Genomic DNA, 27,989 nt, shown 5'->3' with positions numbered 1-27,989 from the left:
AGAACTGCAAAACGCGAACTTGGCTGAAATAATAAGTACCTGGGAAACCCCAAATATGTCAGATGCAAGTTTCCTCACGTGTCAAACTATTCGTACGCATCATAGACAAACACTAGGTGGAGACCTGAACAGATCACATTGTCCTATGATACGTTAATAGTTTTAGCTCAGTATTACAAAATGCATTTGGCTGATATAGTAAGTACCTGGGAAAACCCAAATGTGTTAGATGGAAGTTTCCTCATGTGTCTAATTAGTCCTACATGCTAAGCAAAAGGGGAAGATACACACCAAAGTGAAAATAAAGAAAACTTGTACCCAACAGGCTACAATAATAACTTCAAAAATTAGTTCTCCCACTGGAGTAGCAATTTACTTATAAGTAACTAAAATAATTCTATAGTTTTACAAACAGTAACAAAATGTTTTGGAAAAATTGTTTACATTCTTGTAGGGATGAGCCGCTGACCCAGCAGCACCGTTGAGGGCAGAAGCTGGCTTCGGCATGCTGGCCCAACTACGGCCTTCTGGTCGCACCCACTCCCCCATCCCCCACCCCCCCAGTGAGTCACAGGTCATGAACTGCCTGGCTCACAGCCACCAGGTGTCCCAGACAAAGGGATAATGGGGCCCTTGCCCCCGAGGTGGGTGCGGATTTCAGGGCCCCAGACACGGACGCTTCTTCCGCGCAAGACGCATCTCAGCCCGGATGAGATCACATGCCATCACCTGATGATCTCCCGGTCTCCCGCTCTCCCGCCGATCCACCCCTTTGCCCGCCCCAGAAGAATCCCTAATAAAAGGTGCCAGGAACTAGCACGCGGGAGAGTTGCCAGGATCACGGACCCCCGCGCTCCCGCTGCTGGCTCTCTCCACCAGATGATATCTCCGCGTCTCGTCTCGTTCTTGCGCTGACTTCGCGGGCACGACTACACATTCTCCCATTGGAGTAATATATATATACACAAGTTAGAATGGCATGGCAATATAATCTAAATACAATGATAACAGCTAGCCAGAATCCAGATAATTAACTGGCCTCGTTAAACTTCACGGCTGTTCTGAAAAGAAACAAAATAAAGACTTGTTACAAAGAATTACAATTTACGTGTGAAACTGATTTCCAAAACATGAAAATACTTACAAGGCAGGTAAGGGTTTTTCAATGTACAATTCACAATGTATTTTCAATGTATAATCTATAAAAAATGAGTAAATAGTTGTAATTATAGCCAAGCTATTTTAATTTCCAAAACCCTGGAACTCCTTTTAGATAACTTTAACAAGATAGGAGCTAAATTGGAGTTCTTGGATAAGCTTAGTCAAACAATGGAACAATTTAATATGCAACTTCTGTCAATAGGAGGAAAACTCAACACCTATTTTAAGGACCAGAAACCAAGCTGCCCTTTTTGGCACAACTCACAGACCTTAGTACTGCAAAGGGAGCAAATAACCTTGTATATTGGTGACTCCAGTCTGAATGCAAACTGTTGGGACAGTCATTATTCAATCAGACAGTCACTAAGCTCTCTGTTGCAGTGTAAACCTGGAGGCTTACATCTTTCTAAATTTGAGTCACTCCCAAAAATGGGTCATTACAGAAGGCTTGCTCTCACTCCTTTTACTGCATAAAGCAAGACTCCTAATAGACTGCTCCAAATCAAAGAGCACTTGCAGAAAAAAATATGAATATCCTGGTGGTAAGAATGTTTTAAAGACTCCAGTGGGATGAATAAGCTGATTGGAAGGGAATCTAAGAATACAGTACCCAAAAGCTTAGTCTCCCAATTCAAGGGTTTAGTGGAAAGTTATCTGAATCAATTGGTATCACAACTTTTCTTCTGATCAACAGCTCACTATCCCAAACAGGAACAGAGGAGCGAATGGGAGAAAATCGACTTACCACCACAGGGATATTAAATAGACAACAAAGAGAAGAAGGACCAAAGAAGACATTACAGGACAGGGGTGGCCTGATTTTGGATGAGAACGAATTGACCATTGACACCCCAGTTTTAGCGACATTAACTCCAGTGACATTAGCTTGTGAAGCTCCCTTGCATGAAACTCTAAATCAAAAGCAACAACAATTGTCAAAGCCCCTCTCAAAAAATATGGTGTATGAATGGGAAGTGGACCCAAAACCCATGGAGGCTTTATATCCTTCACTTATCCAAAGTAACAGCCACAAATCATGGGCACACGAACTACTTGAACTCAGTTGGTCCGATTCCCTGCAATCTGCACAGCAGGCGAGGGTGCCAGCACCATCTACAAGTACACCTAAGTGCCCCGGGGAATCCCTTCTTATAACAGAAGCAATCATCGAATTTGAAAGTTCTGAGGCATCCAAGAAGGACAAGGAGTTACCTGAACCTGAGGTTCATGAGGCATTCAACAAGGATAAAGATTTACCTTTACTTCAACAAGCAGCATCCAATAATCCACCATACAAAGACGTTGCTATAGACTCAAACACAGAGGTCACTTGCAGTCTGTATAGGGCTAGCATGGGAAATACAACTCCCCAGACCCTCTCTCTTCCAGTGAGAACATCCTTAAACAACAGCAATAGAAATGGATGTGTGGTACACCATATCGATGAAGAAATTGGGAAGTTGAACTCTACAGACTGACTACTACCCCCAAATGTCCCGCCAACAGGCCTTGAGATCATCTCCTGGAACATTGCTGGGTAGGCAAATAAGACACTGAACTCTGAATTTACCCACTACCTCACCTAATTTCATATCATTCTTTTACAGGAGACATGGATGACCTCCCCAATCACTATTCCTGGTTACAAATCATTTGCACTCCAGGCCTCAACTTTAAAGAAGAGAGGCAATGAACCATCAGGAGGCTTAGTAACATACTTATATCTCAAGGAATTGCCTCAACTGAACTCTGATGTTAGTGTTGGAACCACCATTGTGCAGGCGATCAGAATACTGTATAATAACAAAAGCTTTATCCTAGTGAATGTTTACCTCCCCAAGAAATGGGCTAGTAGCTAATGACAGTGATTGGAGAAGACTGTCAAATTTTATAGAGTGACTTAGAAGCCAAGCACCCCCAGTCAGGAGTTAGTAGTGGTGGGGGATTTTAACGCCAGGGTAGGAAACGATCCTATCCAATTATGTTCCCAAGAAGATATAGATCAAGAACTCCTTCAGCTACATTTTACACCATATGCAAGGAGATCTAAGGACCTTAATTTCAACTTCAAATATAAGGCTCCCATTGTAGCCAAATTCGGCCTCTTCTACACAACAAATTCTGGCTAAATGGATTAATTACGTTTCCAAATTCAGGTGAATTCACTTTTATCTCTTCTCATGGGTGCAGCGTAATAGATTATATACTCGTGTCTCCACACTTGTTAGCCAATCTCCAAGCTTTCCTTTAGGATAGGGGATTCTAAGCTGATCAGCGATCACCTCCCACTCATCCCTCTCCCTCAAGATGAAGACCTCTACTGCCACAGTATCAAAACAAAACACAATTAACACCACACCCCTAATAAGATGGTCAACCCAAAAATGTAATAAAAAACCAAGGAAGCACTAAGCAACACCACCCGCAAGTTTCTAGGCTCCTCAGTAGTTAATGCAGATAATGTTAGCAGTAGTATAGGAAACTATGAAAAACTTGTTACATATTTGGTGTCCCTTTTAGGGAAACCAAGAAGGAAGGGGAATCTCAAAGGCAGAGATTGGTTTGACACTGAGTGTAAATATTTGAATCAACAGATCCGGATCATTCACAACAGATTTAGGGTCTCCAAGGCCAAATTCCCACCTCCTGAATTGCTTAGTCTCAAACAGACTTTCACTTAACCTCATTAAAATAAAAGCGTCCAAGAGAGTCAATAATAGTTTTAACTGGGAGCAACTACTATATGCCACCCTATCCAATAACACAAAACAATTCTGGCAATTAACAAATAGGGGCATGTGTCAAAATCTCCCAATAGCAGCTGACATCACCCCTTCATTATGACAAAAACACTATTCTGGAATTCTCTACACCGACCAAGAGATTGACCAAAGCTCTAGCATTAGCCCAGTCAAGGATTTGCCTGAATGGTCCTCAGTTAACAGGCAAGAGGTTATTGAATTAATTTACCAACTAAAGTCTGGAAAAGCAGCTGGCCCTGATATCATTGTAGCAGAGATGTTAGAAACTGATCCAGACTGGTGGGCTCCAGTGCTGGCCTCATTATTTACATGCATCAACAAATCTTTAATGATTCCCAAGGACTGGCGATCGTTGTACCCCTCTACAAAAAAGGAGACCCCCAGTGTCCCTCTAATTATAGGTCGATCAGCCTTTTATCTATCGTAGGCAAATTGTATGCTAACTATTTACTGAAAAAATTAAAGAGCTGGACAGACCAACATCAGCTACCTCGCCCAAATTTAGAGCAAATCGGGAGACTTCATGCAGAGTAATTCCATTCTAGATCACTGTCGAATTCTCCAACATCTGTGCAAGCAAATACGTAGGCACAAAAAAAGCCAAGCTTTTATGCTTAGCTTTTCTAGGATTTGAAGGGTGCGCTTTGACTCCGGTAGATAGGGAACTTTTATGGTATAAAATTAAAATCCCTAAACATGGAACAGAGACTTTTAGCTCTTAATTAAAAGCCAGCTTCTACACGATTTTAATACAACTTTACAAAATAAGAACTCCAAGAGATGGGCACGTTAACAGAATCAATTATGGTTAACAAAGGGGGTTAAAATCAAGGCTTTTCGCCCACTGGCACCCAGTCCATATCTTGTCCTATATTTCTTCACATGACTTCCCTCTGCAACCTTAACTAAAATTGATGGCCATCCACCACGTTTAGGTTCCCCTACATATATCTACCTCTGCTCTATGCAGACAACGCCTGTTCTTTTGTCATCTCTCCCAAGTAGGCTTAAAACGCTTCTACTAAACTGCGAGTGCAGAATTACTTGTTTCATGTAAAATAAGCTGACGCTCAATTATGACAAGTCAAAAAGTTATGATCTTTGTGGTAAAAATCTAGGCGTAAATATAGCTGGGAAAGTGAACAATCATGTCCTATGAGCAAGTAAGCCAGTTTAGATATCTAGGGCTCCTCATTCAGCTACAACCCTATCTTGGGTCCCCTACAGCAAACAAGTAGGAGAACAAAGCTAAGGTTGAACGGCTTGCAATGCGATTATCTCCTCCCATTTTTTCTATTCTAAAGTGATTGACCAATTTGTCCCCTCGCTGCACTGAAAATCTTCAATGCAAAGATAATCCCTCAGCTATTATATGGAGTCCCCAATATGGATTTACTCAAAATTAAATCACCTTTCGGAAGTCAAGTACAGGCATTGGCCTTTATTGCGAAGAATTCCCTTAGGGTCACTCTCAAGGTGTGTCCGTTATGACACCCCTACATTAGAGAAACTGGACAAAATAGCATGGAATTGATGGCGTGGACAAGAACATTTAAGTACTGGACCCAAATTCATTTTGAGCCCAAACCCAATAGCTTTATACATCAACTCTTATCAGAATCTGCTTCTGTGAAATGGTTGGCTGACATAGATAAGAAACTTAACAGCATGGGCTTAACAGCCGACCAGTTCCAAACTATGTCTGCCATCAGAATTCATAATGAAATTAAATCTGTTTTAGTTGAAAGAGAGAAACTGGAAATGGTGCAGGAGGGGGGGGGGAGCTGCTCTCCACAGGCCTTGGGAATTGTCCAATCAGACCATTGTGCCAACTATTTGTACATTTTGTGCAATCCCAAACAACGCAGAGCGTACACTTTGGCTCGTTTTAACGCTCTGCCTAATGCTATGACTCTTGGTAGGTATAATAACACTCCATATGAGAACAGGTTATGCCAATGTAATATGGCCACTGTTGAGACTGTTCAACATGTACTATTGGAATGTCCAATGTATGAGTCGTTACGCTCTATATACATCTGTCCATTGATAGAGAGCTCAAACGATGTCAGGCTACCATCTGTTATGAATTTTCTACTCAACGGTTCCTGTGATCTCATATGTGAGAATGTTGCAAGTTTTTTGAGGAACTATTTGGTCAGGCGCAATCATTGCCTACATAGTAGTAACTGCTAAATTATTTTATGTGTGCGTGAATGTTGTGAATGTTCAACGTTGTTTTAATGTATTTTAATATTTTAATGTCTCAGTTAGTAGATAAATGCCCCTTTTTACTAACTCTGTAATTTATAATGCCAATAAAGGCTTTGGAATTGGAATTGGACCTATGATATGTTTACAGGCTTGCAAAACACGAACTTGGCTGAAATAGTAAGTCCCTGTGAATACCCAAATGTGTTTGATGTAAGTTTCCTCAGGTGTCAAACTACTAGTACACAACATGGACAAACACTAGGTGAGATTGGAACAGATCCCATTGACCTATGGCAAGTTAACCAATTTAGTTCAGAATTGCAAAACAAGAATTAGGCTGAAATAGTAAGTACCTTTGAAAACCCACATGTGTGAGATGCAAGTTTCCTCACGTGTCAAACTATTCATATGCATCATAGACAAACACTAGGTGGAGACTTGAACAGATCCCATTGACCAATGATATGTTAACAGTTTTAGCTCCTGACTGTAAAATACAAATTTGGCTGAAATAGTCCCTGTGAATCCCCAAATGTGTTTGATGCAAGTTTCCTCAGGTGTCAAACAATTAGTACACATGATGGACAAACACTAGGTGGAGACTGGAACAGATCCCATTCACCTATGGCAAGTTAACAGATCAGAATTGCAAAACACAAATTAGACTGAAATAGTAGGTACCTTTGAAAACCCAAATGTGTGAGATGCAAGTTTCATCATGAGTCAAACTGTTCATACGCATCATAGACAAACACTAGGTGGAGATATGAACAAATCCCATTGACCTATGATATGTAAACTGTCTTAGCGCAACTGAAAAATGTGAGTTGGGCTGAAATAGTAAGTACATGTGAATACCCAGATGGAAGTTTCCTCAGGTGTCAAACTACTAGGACACATGATGGACAAACACTAGGTGGAGACTGGAACAGATCCCATTGACCTATGGCAAGTTAACAGATCAGAATTGCAAAACACGAATTAAGCTGAAATAGTAGTACCTTTGAAAATCCAAATGTGTGAGATGCAAGTTTCCTCACGTGCCAAACTATTCGTACGCATCATAGACAAACAGTAGGTGGAGACTTGAACAGATCCATTGTCCTATATGTTAATAGTTTTAGCTCAGAATTGCAAAATGCAGTTGGCTGATATAGTAAGTACCTGGGAAAACTCAAATGTGTTAGATGGAAGTTTCTTCATGTGTCTAATTAGTCCTAAGCATCGTAATGGTTCCCTTGAGCAAGGAACCTTCCCGGATGGGTTGAATGAGGCAGTGGTCCACCCACTCTTAAAAAGACCATCGTTAGATCCGAGAGATCTGGCCAATTACCGCCCCGTCTCGAATCTTTCTTTTCTGGGGAAGGTAATTGAGAGAGTGGTGTTGGAGCAGATACAAGGTTTTCTGGATGACGCATCGGCTTTCGACCCCTTCCAGTCCGGCTTCCGTGCTGGGCATGGGACGGAGACTGTTCTCGTCGCTGTCACAGACACACTCCGTATTCAGCTTGACCGAGGTGGATTGGCGCTGCTGGTGCTGTTAGATCTCACCGCAGCGTTTGATGTGGTCGATCATGACCTTTTGACCCACCGCCTGGCTGCCTCTGGAGTGCGAGGCACTGTCCTTCAATGGATTGTCTCGCTCCTCCGGGGCCGGAGTCAGCAAGTGAGGTAGCGGGGATCAAGCCTCCCGGAAGTGCTCCGGCTTCACGCGGTGTACCCCAGGGGGCACCTATTATCCCCGCTGCTATTTTAATATCTATATGCCACTCCTTGCTCAGCTGGTAATGCGGAGTTTTGGGCATTGATTTGTCATCAATGCACGCAGATGACACACAGCTCGCTCTGTTGATGGAGGGGGGAGCAACCACTTGCCCCCCAAGCGGCTCTACAGCACTTGTTTGAGAGGCGGTCGCTGGTTGGTTACGGCAGAGCAGGTTAAAACTGTAAACCCATCGAAGATCAGGAGATCCTCTGGCTCTGCCGTGAGGGGGTGGGTGGGCTGTTCCAGCCGCCGGTGTGGAGGGGTCACTTTGGCGCCGAGCCCCTCCAGCAGGCGTTATTAAGCCTGGGGGTCCACCTGGATTTGTCTCTCTTTCAATGGAGACCCAGGTGGCCCATACAACCCGGGCTGCTTTCTTTCCACCTTCGTCAAGCCCGACGTTTGCTGGCTCCCTTCCTCTCCCAAGCGGACCTAGCCACTGTGATCCACGCGAACGGTCATCTCCAGACTAGGACTATTATTGTAACTGCGCCTCTACTGGCTGAGCGCTTTTCCTCGCGCTTTTGATCCGAGACTCAAAGCTAGTCCAGCATGCAGCTGCAGCTTGCTTGCAGGTAGCTCTTCTACCTGGGCAATTTCACATTCAACCTATACCGCGCCGTAGCTGCACTTCGGCTTCCTGTGGAATTCCGGATCATCTTCAAGGTGCTGGTACTGACCTTTAAGGCTTTAAGCGGCCTGGGACCATCAGTTATCTCTCGAGACCCGCGATCACCCCATATGTCCCTGCATGGCGGCTCTTCGATCGCACTAGAGGCCAATCTACTGGTGGTCCCTGGTCCTCGGGCGACACGGCTTGGCCATTCCCCACATCGGGCCAAGTGAGCATTTATGCCAAGCTCTGGTTCCCCGGCCTGGTGGGGAACAGCTTCCTCCCGCCAACCGTCGTCCGAGACCCCTGCGGGACCTTGCTGAGTTCCGCAGGGCCTGTAAGACGGAGTTGTTCCACCGGGCCTTTGGAGGAACCAGCCGTTGAAGGTGCCCCTCCTTCTCTGGCCCCCTTCTCTGGCCCTGACATCTGGGCCAACTGTCATCTTAGACTCGCCATTCCTCCCTTTTGGAGGGGGAGGGAGTTTCTAGAATTAGAGCGTCGGACGCCATTGCCCCCCCCTTTAAGGGAGGGGTGGGAACTAGAGTAGTAGATTGCTGAACGCTAATTATTTTATTGTAATTTATTATATTTACTAGATATGTTTTTTACGTTTGTCGCTGTTTTTAAATGTTTTAATCGTCTATATTGTTTCCCTCTGTGTTGTACACCGCCCAGAGCCCTCCGGGGATGGGGCGGTATAGAAGTTCAATAAATAAATAAATAAATAAATAAATAAATAAATAAATAAATAAATAAATAAATACACAAACACTAGGTGGAGAGTTCAACAGATCTTATCGACTCATGACATTTTAACAGTTTTAGGTCTTGACTGCAAAACCCGAGTTCGGCTGAAATTGTAAGTACCTGTGAAAACTCAAATGTGTTAGATGCAAGTTTCCCCATGTGTCAAATCTACTCCTAAGCATCATAAACAAACACTAGGTGGAGACTTGAACTGATCCCATTGATCTACCCAATGTTAACAGTTTTAGCACAGAGCTGCAAAACACGAACTTGGCTGAAATAGTAAGTACCTATGAATACCCAAATGTGTTAGATGGAAGGTTCCTCATGAGTCAATCTACTCCTACGCATCATAGACAAGCACTAGGTAGATACTTGAACAGATCCCATTGTCCTATGATATGTTAACAGGATTGCAAAATGCGAATTTGGCTGAAATTATAAATACCTGTGAAAACCCAAATGTGTTAGATGGAAGTTTCCCCATGTGTCAAACTAGTCCTGATCATCATCAACAAACACTAGGTTGCAACTGGAACAGATCCCATTGACCTATGGAATGTTAACGGATTTAACTCAGGATAGCCAAACACGAATTAGGATGAAATAGTAAGTACCTTTGAGAACACAAATGTGTTAGATTTGTTCATCATGGACAAACGCTAGGTGGATTTTTGAACAGATGCAATTCACCTGTCATATGTTAACAGTTTTTTGCTCCTGAATGCAAAATGTAAGTTTGGCTGAAATATTAAGTACACGTGAAAACTCAAATGTGTTAGATGAAAGTTTCCTCATGTGTCAAACTAGTCCTACGCATCATAAACAAACACTAGGTAGAAACGTGAACAGATCCCATTTATCTACGAAGATTGCAAAACGCGAACTTGGCTGAAATAGTAAGTACCTGGGAAACCCCAAATGTGTTAGATGTATGTTTCCTTGGGCGTCAAACTACTAGTACACATCATGGACAAACACTAGGTGGAGACTTGAACAGATCCCACTGACCTATGGCAAGTTAACAGATTTAGTTCAGAATTGCAAAACACGAATTACAAAGTTAACAGATTTAGTTCAGAATTGCAAAACATGAATTGCATAACGTGAATTTGGCTGAAATAGTAAGTACCTGTGAAAACCCAAATGTGTTAGATGCAAGTTTCCTCATGTGTCAAATATGTCCTAAGCATCATAAACAAACACTAGCTGGAGACTTGAACAGACCCCTTTGACCTATGGCAACAGATTTAGCTCAGAATTGCAAAACACAAATTAGACTGAAACAGTAAGTATCTTTGAAAACCTAAATGTGTTAGATGCAAGTTTCCTCACGTGTCAAACTATTCGTACGCATCATAGACAAACACTAGGTGGAGACTTGAACAGATCCATTGTCCTATATGTTAATAGTTTTAGCTCAGAATTGCAAAACGCAGTTGGCTGATATAGTAAGTACCTGGGAAAACCCAAATGTGTTAGATGGAAGTTTCTTCATGTGTCTAATTAGTCCTAAGCATCATACACAAACACTAGGTGGAGAGTTCAACAGATCTTATCGACTCATGACATTTTAACAGTTTTAGGTCTTGACTGCAAAACGCGAATTAGGCTGAAATAGTAAGTACCTTTGAAAACCCAAATGTGTTAGATGCAAGTTTCCTCCTGTGTCAAACTAGTCCTTAGCATCGTAAACAAACACTAGGTGGAGACTTGAACAGATCCCATTGATCTACCCAATGTTAACAGTTTCAGCACAGGATTGCAAAACGCGAACTTGGCTGAAATAGTAAATACCTGGGAAACCCCAAATGTGTTAGATGCAAGTTTCCTCATGTGTCAAACTACTCGTAAGCATCATTGACCTATGATATGTTAACAGTTTTAGATCCTCTGTAAAATACAAATTTGGCTGAAATAGTAAGTCCTTGTGAATACGCAAATGTGTTTGATGTAAGTTTCCTCAGGTGTCAAACTACTAGTACACATCGTGGACAAACACATACATATATACATAAGCCTTTATTGGCATAGTCAGAAACAAATATATAAATCAGGAGCAAATGCATAAATACATGATAGATAAAGAGGCCCCAGGGGAGCACAAGTACGTTCTACTGAGAACTCTCAACTATCTCCACAATGAAATTGGCGACCATAAAGACCAGGGTCCGAGTTGTTTAACAATAGAGATAACCTAGTCAGATCAGGCAGCCCAGATTGGAAGAAAAAATGTAAGTTGGTATATTTAGATCTGATATTTCAAATCTGGTGCAGTGCAAGAGTTGGCGAGTCAGGGTTTCAACCACATTAAGTTTGCAACTGCATAGCCTTGCAGATATTTCTAAATTGCTGAACCTACCCTTTAATAGGGCAGAGGGCATAATGTTAAATCGCGCAATGCTAAGGGCTCTCCTTGTGCATGGGTTTGTTAGAGTATGGAGGTAGTAGGCCATACGTCTCTGATGAAATGGAATTAAAAGTTGTGTTGGAGAGCAGGGTCGTTTGGCTGCTAGATGTAAATTTGCAAATTCTAGATCTAAAAGCCTATCTCTGAGCCTACTGTATGCTTCTGAACAGGACATTAGGCCGATGGAAATAATCTTTCTGTCGATTAGAGGTGTTAGCCTGTGTGTCATGGACAAACACTAGGTGGAGACTGGAAGAGATCCCATTGACCTATGGCAAGTTAACAGATTTAGTTCAGAATTGCAAAACACGAATTAGGCTGAAATAGTAAGTACCTTTGAAAACCCATATGTGTTAGATGCAAGTTTCCTCACGTGTCAAACTATTCGTAAGCATCATAGAAGAGTTCTGGAGAAGAAGAGTTTGGATTTATATCTCCCCTTTCTCTCCTGCAGGAGACTCAAGGGGGCTTACAATCTCCTTGCCCTTCCCCCCTTACAACAAACACCCTGTGAGGTGGGTGGGGCTGAGAGAGCTCCGAGAAGCTGTGACTAGCCCAAGGTCACCCAGCTGGCATTTGTGGGAGTGTACAGGCTAATCTGAATTCCCCAGATAAGCCTCCACAGCTCAGGCGGCAGAGCTGGGAATCAAACCCGGTTCCTCCAGATTAGATACACGAGCTCTTAACCTCCTACGCCACTGCTGCTCATAGACAAACACTAGGTGGAGACTTGAACCCTTTGCCCTATGATATGTTAACAGTTTTAGCTCAGAATTGCAAAATGCAGTTGGCTGATATAGCAAGTACCTGGGAAAACCCTAATGTGTTAGATGGAATCATTTTGATGCCACCTCTCCAAGAACTTGCCAAGGCTGTTAACAGCATAAAAATAATGAAATAAAGCCGCAGTCCAGCACAAAAATATTGGTTATTTTTTTAAAAAAGTCAGACTTTCAGGGTCGTTTATATATTCACTATTGATCCGTCAGATTAAATAACTCATCTACCATTACTGGCCAATTTCAAAAGACTTACCTGGATGTGAAAATCCGCCCTGCCCCCCTTAGGTTTTAGGAGAGCTAAAAGACTGGGAAATGTGTGAGTACACTCAGAAGTGGTGCAACTTAGCGTCAGAACCATGTTCTTTGGCACATGAATGGGGAGAGTTTTCATTACTGAGAGATTCTATAAAGCATTCACACAATTTACAAATTGCAGTACTCAGAATGTAATATACTTGATTTTTTACCAGGGTGGGTTATATTATGTGGGCCAGACAACACGCTGAGTAAAAACGAGGATTTTACAGCACGTATCCCACATTAAAAAAAGATAAGGTAAGCCCCACTGGGAAGCCACTTTAAAGAATAGAATTATCCCCCAGATTCACTACGGTTTCTAGTGCTGGCCCCAGTTGAAGGTGTGGGATCTCATGCTAATATTCTTGAAAATTAGTGATTGGGTGCAGAGAGGCATTTGGATTGTACGCTCAGGTGCGCTACAATAACACGCTTGTGTTGACCCACCGGGAGGTCGACAACCCTGAAGACTTTGCTCTATCGATGAGAAAGTTTCGGCTGTCTAACTGGGCACTGAGCACTGGTTTACGCTTCCCGTAATTTTTCTTCAGAGGGCAGCAATTTCTTCTTCTGGAAGACTTATGGTGCAGTGGTCAGCAGAGTTGCTCCCTTTAAAGGCCACTGCAGTCAAGTGGACCCAGAAAAGTGCAACTCTGCTTAGAACGGGGCATCGAACCATGTGGGCGAATTCACTTCTACTGAGCTGCTTTATCCAGCAAGCCATGGAGTTGTTTGTTTATTTAAATATGTATCGTAGGCCTCTCCTTCCCTAGCCGGGGGTCCCCAAGCAGCTCACGTGAGCCTGTGTCGACAACAGGCACAGCACAAAACAATTCAAATCACGAAGATGCATTGCAAACAGGGTATCTCTCGCTATTACAATTGATCTCCGGACAGAGGCATAGCAAGGGGGGGAAGCACCCGGAGCACCAGTGTGCCCTCCGCCTCATCCCATCCCGGAATGCCCCCTCCCGCCCACGCCATGCCCCAGGAACGCCCTTACCACACACCCACGGGGGCACGCACCTGGTGTCGTGCCCCCCACCCCCTTGGAGCTATGCCTCTGTCTCCAGATGACCACAATCTGTTCCTCTGGAGAAAGGGGGTGTGTCCCAGCTGACTGAGCACGCAGGAGTATCAGGTTACTGCCGATTAATGGGAACAGTCAGTAAGCAGAGCAAGCTTACCTTACTTTCAGTTTCAGGGAAAAACCATCAAGAGCAAATTGTATGGGCTGAGCAAAGACAGGCAATCCTAAGAACACTTTCCTGAAAGTAAGTCTCTAAGTAGCATTCTGCACAGACCTGTTTAGGATGGCTTTCTAATTTTCCTATGCCTGGTTTTCAAATGCTCATAATATTTTTTTCCACAACGTCATGAAGCATGCTCTTAATTGAAGAGAGGCTAGTAACTGATTTTTTTTGTGCTGTCAAGTCAGATTTATCTGACTTATGGCAACCTTGTAGGGTTGCAACCTGAAGGTTACTACTATTTAGCCTGATTTTTATTCCTGCATGGAGCTCAAGGTGAAATAAAAAGCCCCACTCCAATTTCATTCTCACAACCACCCCATGAGGCAGGGGAGGCTCAGAGACGATGGCCAACCCGGGAGCTGCATATGTCTAAGTGGGCATTTGAACTTTGATGTCATTCTAGTCTTCCAACCACATACCAGGTCTATTCTAAGGGGGGGGGGGGATCAAAAGTTCAGTATGTGGATAGATGCTCAGTATTAAAGTCTTAAAACTTATCAACTAAACTCAGCATTTGGAAAGTCCAAAAAGTCAAATGTGACTTCTAAAATGTTTCTAAATGACTGGGGATTTAGGCTTATCTGGCCTTTTCTTATAGCTGATATACCTATCAGTTGGGGATGCACTGGTGATACAAGTTTATACAACTGTGCTTTTGATGTTGCTGCGTGATTCCTTTTTTTTTAAAGGTCCTTGATTTTTAGAGGGAGGGAGAATAACAACTCCCATGTATACTTCTGGATGGCTGATTACACACAAGGTGTTTGCTACAGGATGGAGGTGAATGTCTGTTGCAGCAAGATTTATTATATGGATGTATTTCCTCTCGCCCCATTTTCACTTTCCACTCTCTCTGTGGCAAGCAAATCCACACAAATCCACACAACAATTTAATGTTGCTTCGCTGCCAGAGCGGGACAGATTTGCCAGTGGGCCCAGTTTTGCCCTGGACCTCTTCCCTCCACCCGCAGCCAGCCCACTTAGTCTTAACCCCCCACTCCCTTGCACTGCTTGGCATGTTTCCCCTTCACCCTCCTCCCTGTTGCCGACTATGTCCCACTTCTTGTCCTGCTGCATCATTTCTATAGCCCGTGGCCTCCCCACTCCTGCGTATCTTTAGATCTTTAAAAAAATTAAATAACTTTATTTATAGATCTATAAATTGACCCTAATACAAGTTTTTGAAAAAATAATAAGACTAGTTGATCAGTCCAAACATCTGATTTGCCCCTGCAAATCAACAGATCAGCAAACTGGGAAGCTTTTGCTTGCTGCCCACCTTGATGCTGGACTGCCTGACCACCCCTTAACTAACCCTTCCCAGCAGCTAACTTAGGCTTCATAACAGAATGCAGATTTGAATCCACAACCTCAGATTTTGTTTCCAACTCTAACAACAACACTGCATTAGCTCTCTGAGATACCAATTTTTATTTTAAAATGTCACCACCAGTGCCCCTCACTATTTATTTCTGTTGTGTTTGCTGGAAATCAATTGGTCCTCTTGTTCTTTGTAAAGCAAGCTATTTTTATGTCAGGCCGCTAGAGGGCGTGAGCGATTTGCTGTTTGTCTTGGAAGACAGAATTGACTTTTTCACACTGGTGCCTAAGCAGGAACCTGTAATTCCATCGGAAAGTCAACATGTTATCAGCTGCTCTCTTAACTTTATAGAGATGGGGCTACATGTTCCTTGGAGCAAAGCTCTTCTCAGAAAACAGATGTTTTTAGAGCAGGCCCTCCCTTGGGCTTCTGAAAATGTACTTGGATTGGAGTATTTGAGGGCAGGTAACTTTGTTAGGGGGTATGGAATGGTATGGCACAGCCCAGCCTCATCAGATCTCGGATGCTAAGTAGGGTGGCATTCGGATACGGGACCACCAAGGAAGACTCTGCAGAGACAGGCAATGGCAAACCACCTCTGCTCCTCACTTGCCTCAAAAACCTGTAAATTTGCTGCAACTTGACCGCACACACATATGTCACCTTGTTAGCTTTACCCAGCACTGGTTATTGGGAGAAGTTGTTTCACTAGACATAAGAACAGTTTTTTCCCGAATGCCATCACTGTGTTAAACAAATAATTCCCTCGATAATGTTAAACTATTTATTATATACTTATTATATAATTACTGCACTACTTTTTTCATCATTCCTATTACCCATCTCCTCCCACTTATGACTGTATGACTATAGCCTGTGCTGACATTTTATTTTATTTTATTTTATGATTTTACATTTTATGTTTTCATTACTACTGATTGTTTCCTGATTGCTTACTAGACCTATATGACAATCATTAAGTGCTGTACCTTATGATTCTTGACAAATGTATTTTTCTTTTATGTACACTGAGAGCATATGCACCGGAGACAAATTCCTTGTGTGTCCAATCACACTTGGCCAATAAAGATTCGATTCTATTCTATTCTATTCTATTCTATTCTATTCTATTCTATTCTATTCACTTTAGCTAGAAATAGCCGCCTTTATACTCTTTCTCAAAGAGTCTGATGAAGAAAGGGTGTCTTTGTGATCTGGATGATGATATTGTTTTAAAAGATTATTTTTCTCATTTGGAAAACCAAAGTAATTGGATGATGATGAAGAAGAGTTTGGATTTATACCCCCCTTTCTCTCCTATAAGGAGACTCAAAGGGGCTTACAATCTCCTTTCCCTTCCCCCCACCAACAAACACCCTGTGAGGTGGGTGGGGTTGAGAGAGCTCCGAAGAACTGTGACTAGCCCAAGGTGTTATGATAGCTTAACAGTTAAAACCTTTTTAAAATTTCGATGGGGAATAACTCAGCTTGGCAGCGAGAGTTAGGCTAGTGGTGGGATCTTTAGAACAACTATACCAGAAAAATGGCTTGAAACGTTCCACAGAGAATGCAAAAGAGACCAAATTGAATTTAAATACTTTTATAAGTTTTGGGTGCAACACATTCATACAGTGAGACGTAAGCGCAGAAAAGAAAAATATATTTTCCCTTCCTAGCCAGGCCCCGGATGGCAGCAGCCATAATCTGCTAAGCGAGAGGCCACGTAGGCCCTCTCCCCTGGCCCATTAGCATTTGGCCTAATGGCATTCATAGTGTCATCAAAGGACCCCTTTTGTTCTAAATCATGTTCAAGAATGCAAGAATCCCAATGATAAAGGGGAAACTCCCCTCTTCTGCCTAGAAACAATCCTGCACTGGCACCAAGGTTCTGAGATACTCCAGAGAAGTGTCAATAGTTAGCCTCTTTTGTTTAGTTTAAGTCAGGGCCATAAAAGGCACGTTTAGATAAGAGAATAGGAACATCCGAGGAACAGGATGTCAATAGTGTAAAATATGCTAAATCAGGTCAAGCTACGGATCTAAATCTCTGCATGTTTTGGGAACATTAAGAACATCTCCTGGCATATTGATGACTTAATTGTGACACTTATGCTGTAATTCTAGCTGCACCAATTGGTCTTTTTACTCTTTTGATGTACTCTGGCTTGTACCCTTTATAAACCCTTGGTTTTGACCACTTGGGCGCGACTCTCCTGATTCTAGCGGAGCCCTCGTTGGGTTGAATAAAATTATTTCTTTAATTTTATTCCTTTGTCGGTTTGGCTCATTTGCCTCTGATTCTGTACCCCGAACCTGCGGTAACAACGTGGAGAAGCTTACACACAGTTCCTAAGAGATATAAAAAGGGTGGAAAAATAGGTTTGGATGAAAGCTTAGGAGGGGGAGCAGGGGACTTATACGTTACCTAGGTTCAGCTGAGAAGTTCTTGAAGAAGGCAAGGATTCAAATGCCCAGCATTTGGATCCAAGTGAAGGACGATATCGTGACTCAAAACCAACCTGACAGAAAAGAGGTTCAGGCTAGTAAATGAGCTGGAACGAGCCAGCAAGCTCGCTAGGTGCTAGCTAGCTAGCCAGCTAGAGTAGAACCAGCAATAACTTGGGGTGCGCTGTATTTTTAAACCCCATAGCATAGTTTGAGGCGGGACCAAGTAAGTTTCTATTCCTGGATTTTCTGGGTTTCCATGCTGGGATTGCTGGGTTGAGCTGATTAATAGCTCATCTATTGTTTTGTAAGTACCAGGGTATTGGAGCCAATTGTCTTTTGATTAGATCTGGGTAGCACTGAATGGCTTATGCAGAGTGTCTTTTGAGAGTCTCTGCCCAGGTATTCAGATTTGGCTGAGGTGTGTGTTATCAGGGAAGGATCGATTATTAAGGAAATGGTTCCTAAGGGCAGAGGAAATGCAAAATCTGGTATCAGGGAGTTCTCCTTTGTGTTGCAGCAATCTTGGTGTGGTGTGGTAATCAAGATGCATGTCCATGAGGCTTCCAGTCTCTGTTAACTGGAATAACTCAATCAGTGATCTAATCTTGCAAACAGACCTTTTTGCCCTTTTGGTCTGCTCTTGGTTTGGACATTCTGCTACACACACGTGGCTGCTGGCATTTGCCAGTACATATTGTATGAAAAATCATATGAAGCCCATATTTCAACAATGTGGGGTATGAAGGGTAGGGCAACAAAGGTCACCCAGCTGGCATGTGTTGGAATGCACAAGCTAATCTAGATCACCAGATAAGCCTCCACAGCTCAAGTAGAAGAGTGGGGAATCAAACCCAGTTCTCCAGATTAGAGTTCACCTGCTCTTAACCACTATTACACCATGCTGGCTGAAGGGACAATATTTATGAGATCATGGCTGAAATGATGTAATTGCACCGGTGACCTTAAAGTTGACAGTCTTAGTTGTGGCACTGAAATTAAGAGGGGTGGAAATAGTGTGGAATAGGTGTCAGTGGCATATGTAACAGAAATCTGAGGTACTCCTGGATAAGAACTGAAGAACTGTAAGTGTGGTCATAGTGCAAAGTTAGACCGACGTTCTTGCCAGCCTCTCTTGCACTCCACCATCACTCCCTGCTGCTCAGCTCGGCAGATCAGAGGGTGCTTTGGATCTGATTTACACCACACACGCCAACAAGATTTGCAAAAATAGGAACAGATGTTCTGCTCATAATTCTGAGAGCTGAGTCACATATCCATGAATCTGCCCAGCTAAGGTGAACCTGGCCATACAATTCTGTTTCTCTTTTGTGTACCCCCAACTTTCAGAGTTCACATTTGAGAAGGGAAGCAATTCCTTCTTTGCTGCGGCCACAAAAACAAAACAGAGACTGAAAAAGGAGCAAGATTTTATCCCAGCATGAGCTTACAAAATGGGCCCCACCAGAAAGTTTATGCCAGGATAAAACTCGCCATGACATGCTCCCGCCACGCCCCCACAGGGGCACGCGCCCGGTGTGTCGCACACACCCCGGCCCCCTTGGACCTCCGCACCCATAGATGCAAGCAAAACTTTTCGAACAAAACTACCAGACCTCGGCAACACAACCCAGCCATAGATGCAGATGAACTTTTAAGAGGTAAGACTGCAATAAAAGCCTCATGTAGCCTAGCAATAGATGCGGGCGAAATTTTAGGAGCAAAGGCTACCAGACCACGGAAACACAGTCTAGCGATAGATGCAGGTGAAAGGTTAGGAGTAAAAACTACTAGATCGCAGCCGTAATCAAAACCATAGATGCCAATGAAACTTTAGGAGCAAAAACTGCCAGGCTATGACCACACAGTCCAGCCAGGGATACATAAGAACTTTAGGAGGAAAAAATACCAGACCATGGCCACAAAGCAAAGTCATAGAAAAAGGTGCAAGTTTAGGAGCAAAACATTACCACCAGAAGCCCTACCATAGCTTCAGGTAAAACTTTTGGAGCAAAATCTAAAAAACCACAGCCAGGTAACCCAGATGTAGAGGCAGGAAATCCTCAGGAGCAAAAACTACAAGCCTACGCCAATACAATCAAGGCAAACATGCAGATTAAATGCTGAAAGCAAGAATGACCAGAACCTGACCGCCAGTCAAGCCACAGATGCCGGTAAAACTTTTGGACTCAAAACTACAAGACTTTGGCCACATAGCCCAGCAATAGATGCACAGATGGAGAGAAAACTTTAGGAGAAAAACCAACCAGACTATGGCTCGAAGCCCCATTCATAGATGCAAGAGAAATTTAGGAGCAAAAACTACAAGACTCAGGTCACCAACCTATCCATAGATGCAGGTAAATGTCTAGGAGCAAAAATTGTAGGACTATGGCCATGCAGCCCAGGCATAGAAGCAGGCAACACTTTAGGATCAAAAATTGCCAGACCACGTACATACAGCCAAGCCATAGATGCAAGTGCAATGCTGGGAGCAAAAACTACCAGATCACGGCCACGCATCCCAGTCATAAATGCCAGCAAAACGTCAGGAGCAAAAACTGCCAGACCACAGCCACAAATACAAGCAAAAATGACGAGACCACAGCAAAGCAGACCAGCTATTGAAGCAGCAAAAACATTAAGGGCGAAAGCTACCAGGTCAAAACCAGAAATCCCAGCCATATCAGAGGACGAAACTTTAGGAGAAAAAAAAAAGATCAGACCACTGCAACACAGGCTAGACATAAGGGCAGGAGAAACACTAGGAGGGAAAGCTACCTGACTCAGCCAAGCAGCAGTTGAAACTTTAGAGATAACATTAGTAGACCAGGACCATGCAGGCCACCCACAGATGCTGTCAATACATTAGGAGCAAGAAAAAGAAGAGGAGGAGGAGTTTGGATTTATATCCCCCCTTTCTCTCCTGTAAGGAGACTCAAAGGGGCTGACAATCTCCTTTCTCTTCCCCCCCCCTCACAACAAACATCCTGTGAGGTAGGTGGGGCTGGGAGAGCTCCAAGAACTGTGACTAGCTCAAGGTCACCCAGCTGGCGTGTGCTGGAGTGCACAAGTGTCGGGATGCTTCTGTTGGGAGGGGGAGTGCTTTCGCTTTTGCAGGTGCATCGCTATCTACTTGCTCTGGTCTTGGAGTCCTGTGGCTGGGATGGGCCTCCAGGCTGGACACCACTGAGTCTTCCAGTTCACATGTGGAGGTGGGGATCATGCTATCCATATTATCAGCTGCTTGGCGCCTTTTTCACCAGAACTGTCTTCTTCTGTTCCTTACATGTTCACAATAAAATCCTTGAAAACTTACGAGTGGTTTGTTGTCTGATCTGGGGGCTGACATAACCGACCATTTGGTTTACCAAATAAGCCTCCACAGCTCAAATGACAGAGTGGGGAATCAAACCCGGTTCTCCAGATTAGAGTGCACCTGCTCTTTACCACTACACCAGGTAAACGCAACACAGCCCAGCCAGAGAAGCAGGTTGTCATGGCTTTCCCTGCTGCAACTGAGAGCTCCTATGAAGAAGCCCCTGCTGCAGCTGATAGCTCACCTGAGAAAGAGTTAATGGAGCCTTGCAGCGAGAAACCAGCTGAACCAGTCGAGCCTGAATCCACCCAGGCTTCTGGCTCAGAACTAATCAGCAGGGCTAAAGAGGATGCTAGCAGCTCTGGGTCTCCAGAGGCAAGGCTGAGGTGCAGCTGGAGATTGAGGCTGGCCTTACAGGAGAGACGCCGCTCAGCAAGGCTTCAGGCTAGGCATCACACAGAGCCTTTGCAGGAGCAAGCCCAGGAAAGTAGCTCTGAGGAATGTAAAGCCTCGTAGTTGCAAAGTGGATTCTACCTGACATTGTCTGCACACCATGTTGTTTCTAGACCTGATTCGTCTAGATAGGCTGTTAGACAGTGCTGGGGTAGAATCAGCAGTTGTGGTCCACATTGGTACCTATGACATTGGGAAATGTAGCCGGGGGTTCTGGAAGCTAAATTTAGGCTGCTAGGAAACAGGTTAAAATCCAGGACCCCCAAGGTGGCATTCTCAGAAATGCTACCTGTTCCACGCGCAGGGCGAGCTAGGCAAGCGGAGATACAGGGTCTCAATGCATGGATGAGAAGGTGGTGTAAGACAGAGGGTTTCAGACTTGTCAGGAACTGGGGAACCTTTTGGGATAAGGCAGGCCTGTACAAAAGGGACGGGCTTCATCTTAACCAAAGAGGAACCAGGCTGCTGGCGCTCAACATTAAAAAGGTGGCAGAACAGCTTTTAAACTGATCCTTGGGAGAAAGCCGACAGGAGCTGAGGTGACTTCGGTTCGGAATACAGAGTCCATGGGGATGCAGACAGAGAGGGAGGTTTTTCTAACTCAACTACATACAAGCGAGGAGCATAGCAATGTGATAAGTGATAGTGTCTACAAAAGGCTAGAGGGCAAAACACATAAATCCCAGGTTAGGGACAGAGACAGAGTATACAAGTATCTCTATGCTAATAGTCAAAACTGTCCAAGATGCTTGGAGGTTATTTAAAAACACAGTAATAAAAGCTCAGTTGGAATGTGTTCCGCAGGTTAGGAAAGGCAGCACCCAGTCCAAAAGAAAGCCACCATGGAAGTCCAACTTAACTGATGAAGAATACCAGAGAGAACACAAATGGTGGCAAAAGAGAAGCAAGTTAGCTTTAAGGGAAGCAAAAAAGGATTATGAGGAATGCATGGCTGCGAACATCAAGACCAGCAACAAACAGTTCTTCAAGTACATCAAAAGCAGGAAGCCAGCTAGGGAAGTGGTAGGCCCATTAGATGACAATGGAACAAAAGGTGTGTTAAAAGATGACAGGGAGATTGAAGAGAAGCTGAATGAATTATTTGCATCTGTCTTCACCCAAGAGGAGGTGAGGAAAATTCCTGCACCTGAACCAAGCTTCTTAGGAGGCGAATCCGAGGAACTAGCAAATATAGTGGTAGACAAGGAAGAAGTTCTGGCAGCCATCGATATACTAAATGCTACCAAATCCCCTGGCCCAGATTGCATTCATCCAAGAGAGTTCTTAAAGAGCTCAAGAATGAAATTGCTGATGTTCTCACTTTAATATGCAACTTATCCCCGAAATCTGCCTCTATCCCTGAAGACTGGAAGATGGCCAATGTCACACCAATCTTTAAGAACGGGTCTAGGGGGGACCCAGGAAATTACAGGCCAGTCAGTTTGACATCTGTTCCTGGTAAATTAGTAGAATCTATCATTAAAGATAAAATTATTAAACATGTAGAAAAGCAAGACCTGCTGAGGAAGAGTCAGCATGGCTTTTGGCTGAGGCAAGTCCTGTCTTACAAACTTACTAGAGTTCTTTGAGGCTGTAAACAGGCATGTCGATAAGGGGGAACCAGTGGACATTGTCTACTTGGATCTCCAAAAGGCTTTTGACAGAAGTTCCTCACCGAGAGACTGTTGAAGAAAACTCAGCAATGTGAAGAGGAATAAGAGAGGGAAGTCACTCCTATGGATTAAAGAAACTGGTTGAGGAACAGGAAACAAAGGGTGGGTATAAATGGGAAGTTCTACACAATGGAGAGATGTCAATGGGAGTGGTGTCCCCCAAGGATCCCGTTTTGGGACCAGTGCTCTTTAACCCTATTCATAAATGATGACCTGGAAGTAGGGGGGGTTACTTGGAGTAAGCGTGGTGGCCAAGTTTGCAGATGATACCAAATTATGTAGGGTGGTGAGAACCACAAAGGGATTCTTGAAAGGAGCTCCAAGCGGACCTTGATAGAATTCCAGGTAGGAGTGTGCTAAGAAAGTGGCAAAATGCAGTTCAATGAGTGTAGCAAAATGCAAAGTGATGCACATAGGAGACAGCAAAAAATCCAAACTTCACATACATGCTTCAAGGGGTCAGTGCTATCAATCACAAGACCAGGAAAGGGATTTGTGCATCTTAGTTGATAATTCCATGGGAATGTCAATTCAATGCATGGCAGCTGTGAAAAAGGCAAACTCTATGCTGGGGATAATTCGGAAAGGTGTTGATAATAAAACTGCAAGGATTGTCATGCCCTTATATAAAGCAGTGGTCGCGACTGCACTTGGAGTACTGTGTTCAGTTCTGGTGCGCCACATCTCAAAAAAAGATGTCATTAGAAAAAAAAGAAGAGATGCAAGAGAAGGGCAACAAGGATGATTGAGGGACTGGAGCACCTTCCTATGAGGGGAAGAGGCTGCAGCGTTTGGAGACTCTTTAGTTTGGAGAGGAGTGAGGCTGAGGGGGGGATATGATTAGAAGTCTATAAAATTATGCATGGGGTAGAAAATGTTGACAGAGACATTTTCTCTCTTTCTCTAATGCACTAGAGACCAGGGGGGGCATTCATTAGAAAATGCTGGGAGGGAAGAATTCCGGACCCCAATAGAAGAGGAAACACTTCTTCATGCAACGTGTGATTGGTGTTTGGAATATGCTGCCACAGGAGGTGGTGATGGCCCCTAACCTGGATAACTTTAAAAAGGGCTTGGACAGATTTATGGAGGAGAAATCGATCTATGGCTACCAATCTTGATCCTCCTTGATCTCAGATTGCAAATGCCTTAGCAGACCAGGTGCTCAGGAGCAGCAGCAGCAGAAGGCCATTGCTTTTGCATCCTGCATGTGAGCTCCCAAAGGCACCTGGTGGGCCACTGCAAGTAGCAGAGTGCTGGACTAGATGGACTCTGGTCTGATCCAGCAGGCTAGTTCTTATGTTCTTATGATTGACCACAGACCGGCTTTGACTTTGATTATTGGATCCCCCTGGTGTCAAGCCCCAGATGATGATCCACACATGACTCTAGATTTCCAATCAGAAGCCTTTATTGACAGATATCGGTGTGGCTAAAGAAGCCAGTCTTTGGGTACAACCTTCTGTTCCCTCCTCACCCCATATCAAAGGCAGAGTAAAACACGGCAGGAGCACGACATCCGTTGCCCTCTCAAGGCCCGCGTGAAGAAATAATGTCAGGTGCCAGCACCTGGGTGCCCCCTGATACCCTACATGTTGCAAATCAAGAGGAAGATGGGGAACTGGAAGTAAAGTGAAGATCCATTAATAGAAGAGAAACCAGGCCTTTCTTTGGTGTCCGGAGGACCCTTCCTGACACCTGGCTGCTATATGCATTCCTGGCATTTGACTCCTTGCCCAAATGACTTCTCTTTGGACTCTCCCACAGACTTGGTAACCATGGATTTTATTCTTTGTTAAACTGCCAGCAGTCCAGGCCCAGCTCCGAGCCTCCTCAGTACTGTGTGTTGCTGCGGCAGCACACCAGCCCTGGCCAGCCTGCACACGGGCAAAACTTTAGGAGCAAAAACTACTAAACTATGGCCATATTCCAATCCATAGAAGCAGGCCAAGCTTTAGCAGCAAAAGCTGCAAGACCAAAGCTACAAGCCCAGCCATAGAAGCAGGTAAAATTGTAGGAGCAAAAACTACCAGACCACTGCCACATAGCCCAACTATGGATGCCGGGGAATGTTTAGAAGCTAAAATTACTAGACCCTGGCCACGAAGTTCAGTGATACATGCAGGTGAAAGTTTAGGAACAAAAATTACAAGAGTATAGCCACACAGTCCAGCCACAGATGCAGGTGATAGGAGCAAAAATTACTAGACTATGGCCATGCAGCACAGCCACAGATAAAGGAGAAACATTATGAGCAAAAACTACCAGACCACGGCAACGCTGTCCAGCCATTGATGCAGTCGACACTTTAGGAACAAAACCAACCAGACCACGGCAAGGCATCACAGCCAGAGATACGTTACAAACTTCAGGAGCAAAAACTACCAGACCAAGGCTAGGAATCCCAGGCAGAGAAGGAGGCAAAATGTTTGGAGGAAAAAACTATCAGAACATGGTCCCAAAGCCCAACCATATAGGCAGGCGAAACTTTAATAGCAAGAACCACAAGACCATGGCCTTGGAGCCCAGCCATACAAACAGGCAAAACATTAGGAGCAAAAACTACCAGACCACGGACACACAGCCCAGCCATAGAAGAAAATGAAATGTTAGGAGCAAAAACTACCTGTGGTCTTGTAGGTTTTGCTCCTCAAGTGGGTGAAATGTTAGGAGCAAAAGCCACCAGACCACAGCTACACAGTCCAGCCAGAGATATGGGAAAACGATAGGAGCAAAAAGCCCCAGATCACAACCACACACCCCAGAAAACCCGGATGGATGGATGGATGGATGGATTGAAGCAGCCTCCTGTCCAGCAACACTGAGCCTGGGATTAAAAAAACTTTCAGGTGCTGTGGAAGTGGTTTCTGTGGCTCAATAATCCACAGGCCCAGCAGCACACCAACCACAAAAGTAGCTCACAAAAAAGTATGTTGTGCACAAAAAGAATATTGTGCAATTTGCCTTTTGGACTCTCTTGCGCAATATTCCACCGTTGCGGACAGTCCTGGTGTGGCAGCTTCTCAGGACCCACTCACACTGGCTTGGCTGCTTCCATAGGTCCCTTCCGCACAGGCAGAATAAAGCACTTTCAATGCACTTCGAAGCTGGATTCTACTGTGCAGAATAGCGAAACCCACCGTCAAACAGTTGTGAAGCCTCCACTATTATTGACTGGATATGTAATGCTGCTGCTGCTGCTGCTGCTGCTGCTGCGTTTTGATAGAGTTTAAGTTATGAATTGTAATTAACTATTTATTTATCGTGTATTATTGTCTTACTTATTGTTTTGTTGTACGCGGCCCAGAGCCCTTCGAGGGTGGGCGGCTCATTACATCTAACAGAGGAGGAGGATGATGATGATGATGATGATGATGATGATGATGATGTGCGGAAGGGGCCAGAGGGTCTGCCGCCCTCCTTCCAAATCATCAGCCCGGCTTCAGGGGCCAGCCCCGAGGGCCAAGTGGGAGGCCGCCCTGAGGGACTCCGACTCGTCCGGACGCCGGCTCCGCAAGGCCCGGCCGGGGACGGGGTCCTCCTCCTCCTCCTCCTCCTCCTCGTTGCCCAGCTGCCAGGCTCGGGCCTAGAAACCTGCGCCTCCGTCACTACCCCTGCCCGGCGCTGAGGGGCAGTGCCGGCCTGGCCTCCACTTCCAGGCCGGGCGCCCCTCCGCCGCCGTGGCGAAAGTAGGCCGCGGCAGCCCTGGGCGGTCTCGCGGGAGCTGGTAGGCCGCGGCCGTGGCGAAGGGGCGGGCGCAGGGCGGCAGTGGCGGCGGGGCCGAGCGGGAGACGCCGCCCCTGGGAAGCCAGCGGCGCGGGAGGCTCCTGGCCCCGGCCGCCATTCCCGCCCGCCCGCCCGCCTGCCTGGCCGATGGAGGAGGAGCCGCCGCCGCCGCCGCCGCCGTGCCCGGCCTGAGCGGGAAGCCGGAGAGCCGCGCCGCGGGCTGAGGAGGGAGGCAGGCCGGCCGGCCCCAGCATGGGTGAGCCCGGGCGGGGAAGGGGGACCCCGGGGAGGTCTTTCCGAAGAGGGCCGCCCAGAACGGGGTGGGGGCGCCCTGCTGGATTCGGCCCAATTCGGAGTAGGCAGGGAGGCGCAAGCGAGGCGCCCGACTCGGCTCCGGATTGAGCGGGGCTGAGATTGGAGGCGACGGTGGCCGCAGGAAGCGGCTTCTGCACTCCTCTCCCCCCAGAACAGGCACCTTGTGAGGCTGAGAGAGTTCGTAGAGAACTGTGACTGGCCCAAGGTCGCCATGTGGGTGCGGAAGAGGAGGAGTTTGGATCTGTACCCCACTTTTCTCAACTAGGAGGCTAGGCAGCTCACTCTCACGGCGGGCGCATTTGAGGCAGGTGGGGCCCAAGAGAGTTCGTAGAGGGAGACTGTGACTGGCCCAAGATTAATACTGCATGTGGGTGGAGGAGGGGGGGGAGGAGTTTGGATCTGTACCCCACTTTTCTCAACCCCAAGGAGGCCCAAAGCGGCTTTTAAACTCCTCTCCCCACAGCAGACACCTGGTGAGGCAGGTGGGGCTAAGAGAGTTCGTAGAGAACTGTATAACCCAAGGATGAGGAGTTTGGATTTGTACCCTTCTTTTCTCAACCCCAAGGAGGCCCAAAGCGGCTTACAAGCTTCCCTTCTGTTCTCCACAACAGGAGACCGAGATATAGTGGCTACAGCCACTACTCTGGAGAACCGGGCTTGATTCCCTGCTCCTCCAAGTGAAGCCGGCTGGGTGACCTTGGGCTAGTCACAGTTCTTCACCTAATTCACAAGGTGT

The 27,989-nt window shown here is 45.1% G+C and overlaps 2 protein-coding genes across 2 annotated transcripts in view; one reads left to right on the top strand and one right to left on the bottom strand.

Annotated features, from left to right (window-relative positions):
- Nucleotides 1-881: 881 nt before the first annotated feature.
- On the bottom strand, nucleotides 882-27,192 carry LOC125438226 (translation initiation factor IF-2-like). Its single transcript, XM_048506502.1, has 4 exons — nucleotides 27,075-27,192; nucleotides 26,494-27,012; nucleotides 1,145-1,199; nucleotides 882-1,061 (listed from the first exon to the last, which is right to left on the bottom strand). Exons 1-4 carry the CDS (start codon nucleotides 27,190-27,192, stop codon nucleotides 1,031-1,033), a joined length of 723 nt encoding a protein of 240 aa, XP_048362459.1. The 3' UTR covers nucleotides 882-1,030.
- The window catches only part of LOC125435682 (CD2 associated protein), a 133,454-nt gene continuing 132,380 nt past the window's right edge, over nucleotides 26,916-27,989 (top strand). The window contains exon 1 of the mRNA XM_048501980.1: nucleotides 26,916-27,194. Within this exon, the coding sequence (XP_048357937.1) occupies nucleotides 27,191-27,194 (4 nt within the window). The 5' untranslated portion in view covers nucleotides 26,916-27,190. The remainder of the gene's footprint in view (nucleotides 27,195-27,989) is intronic.

This window comes from Sphaerodactylus townsendi, linkage group LG01 (assembly GCF_021028975.2).
Source record: "Sphaerodactylus townsendi isolate TG3544 linkage group LG01, MPM_Stown_v2.3, whole genome shotgun sequence".
Lineage (NCBI taxonomy): Eukaryota > Metazoa > Chordata > Lepidosauria > Squamata > Sphaerodactylidae > Sphaerodactylus > Sphaerodactylus townsendi.
Note: the sequence above shows the minus strand (reverse complement) of the source record. Positions and strands in the feature narration are given on the sequence as shown.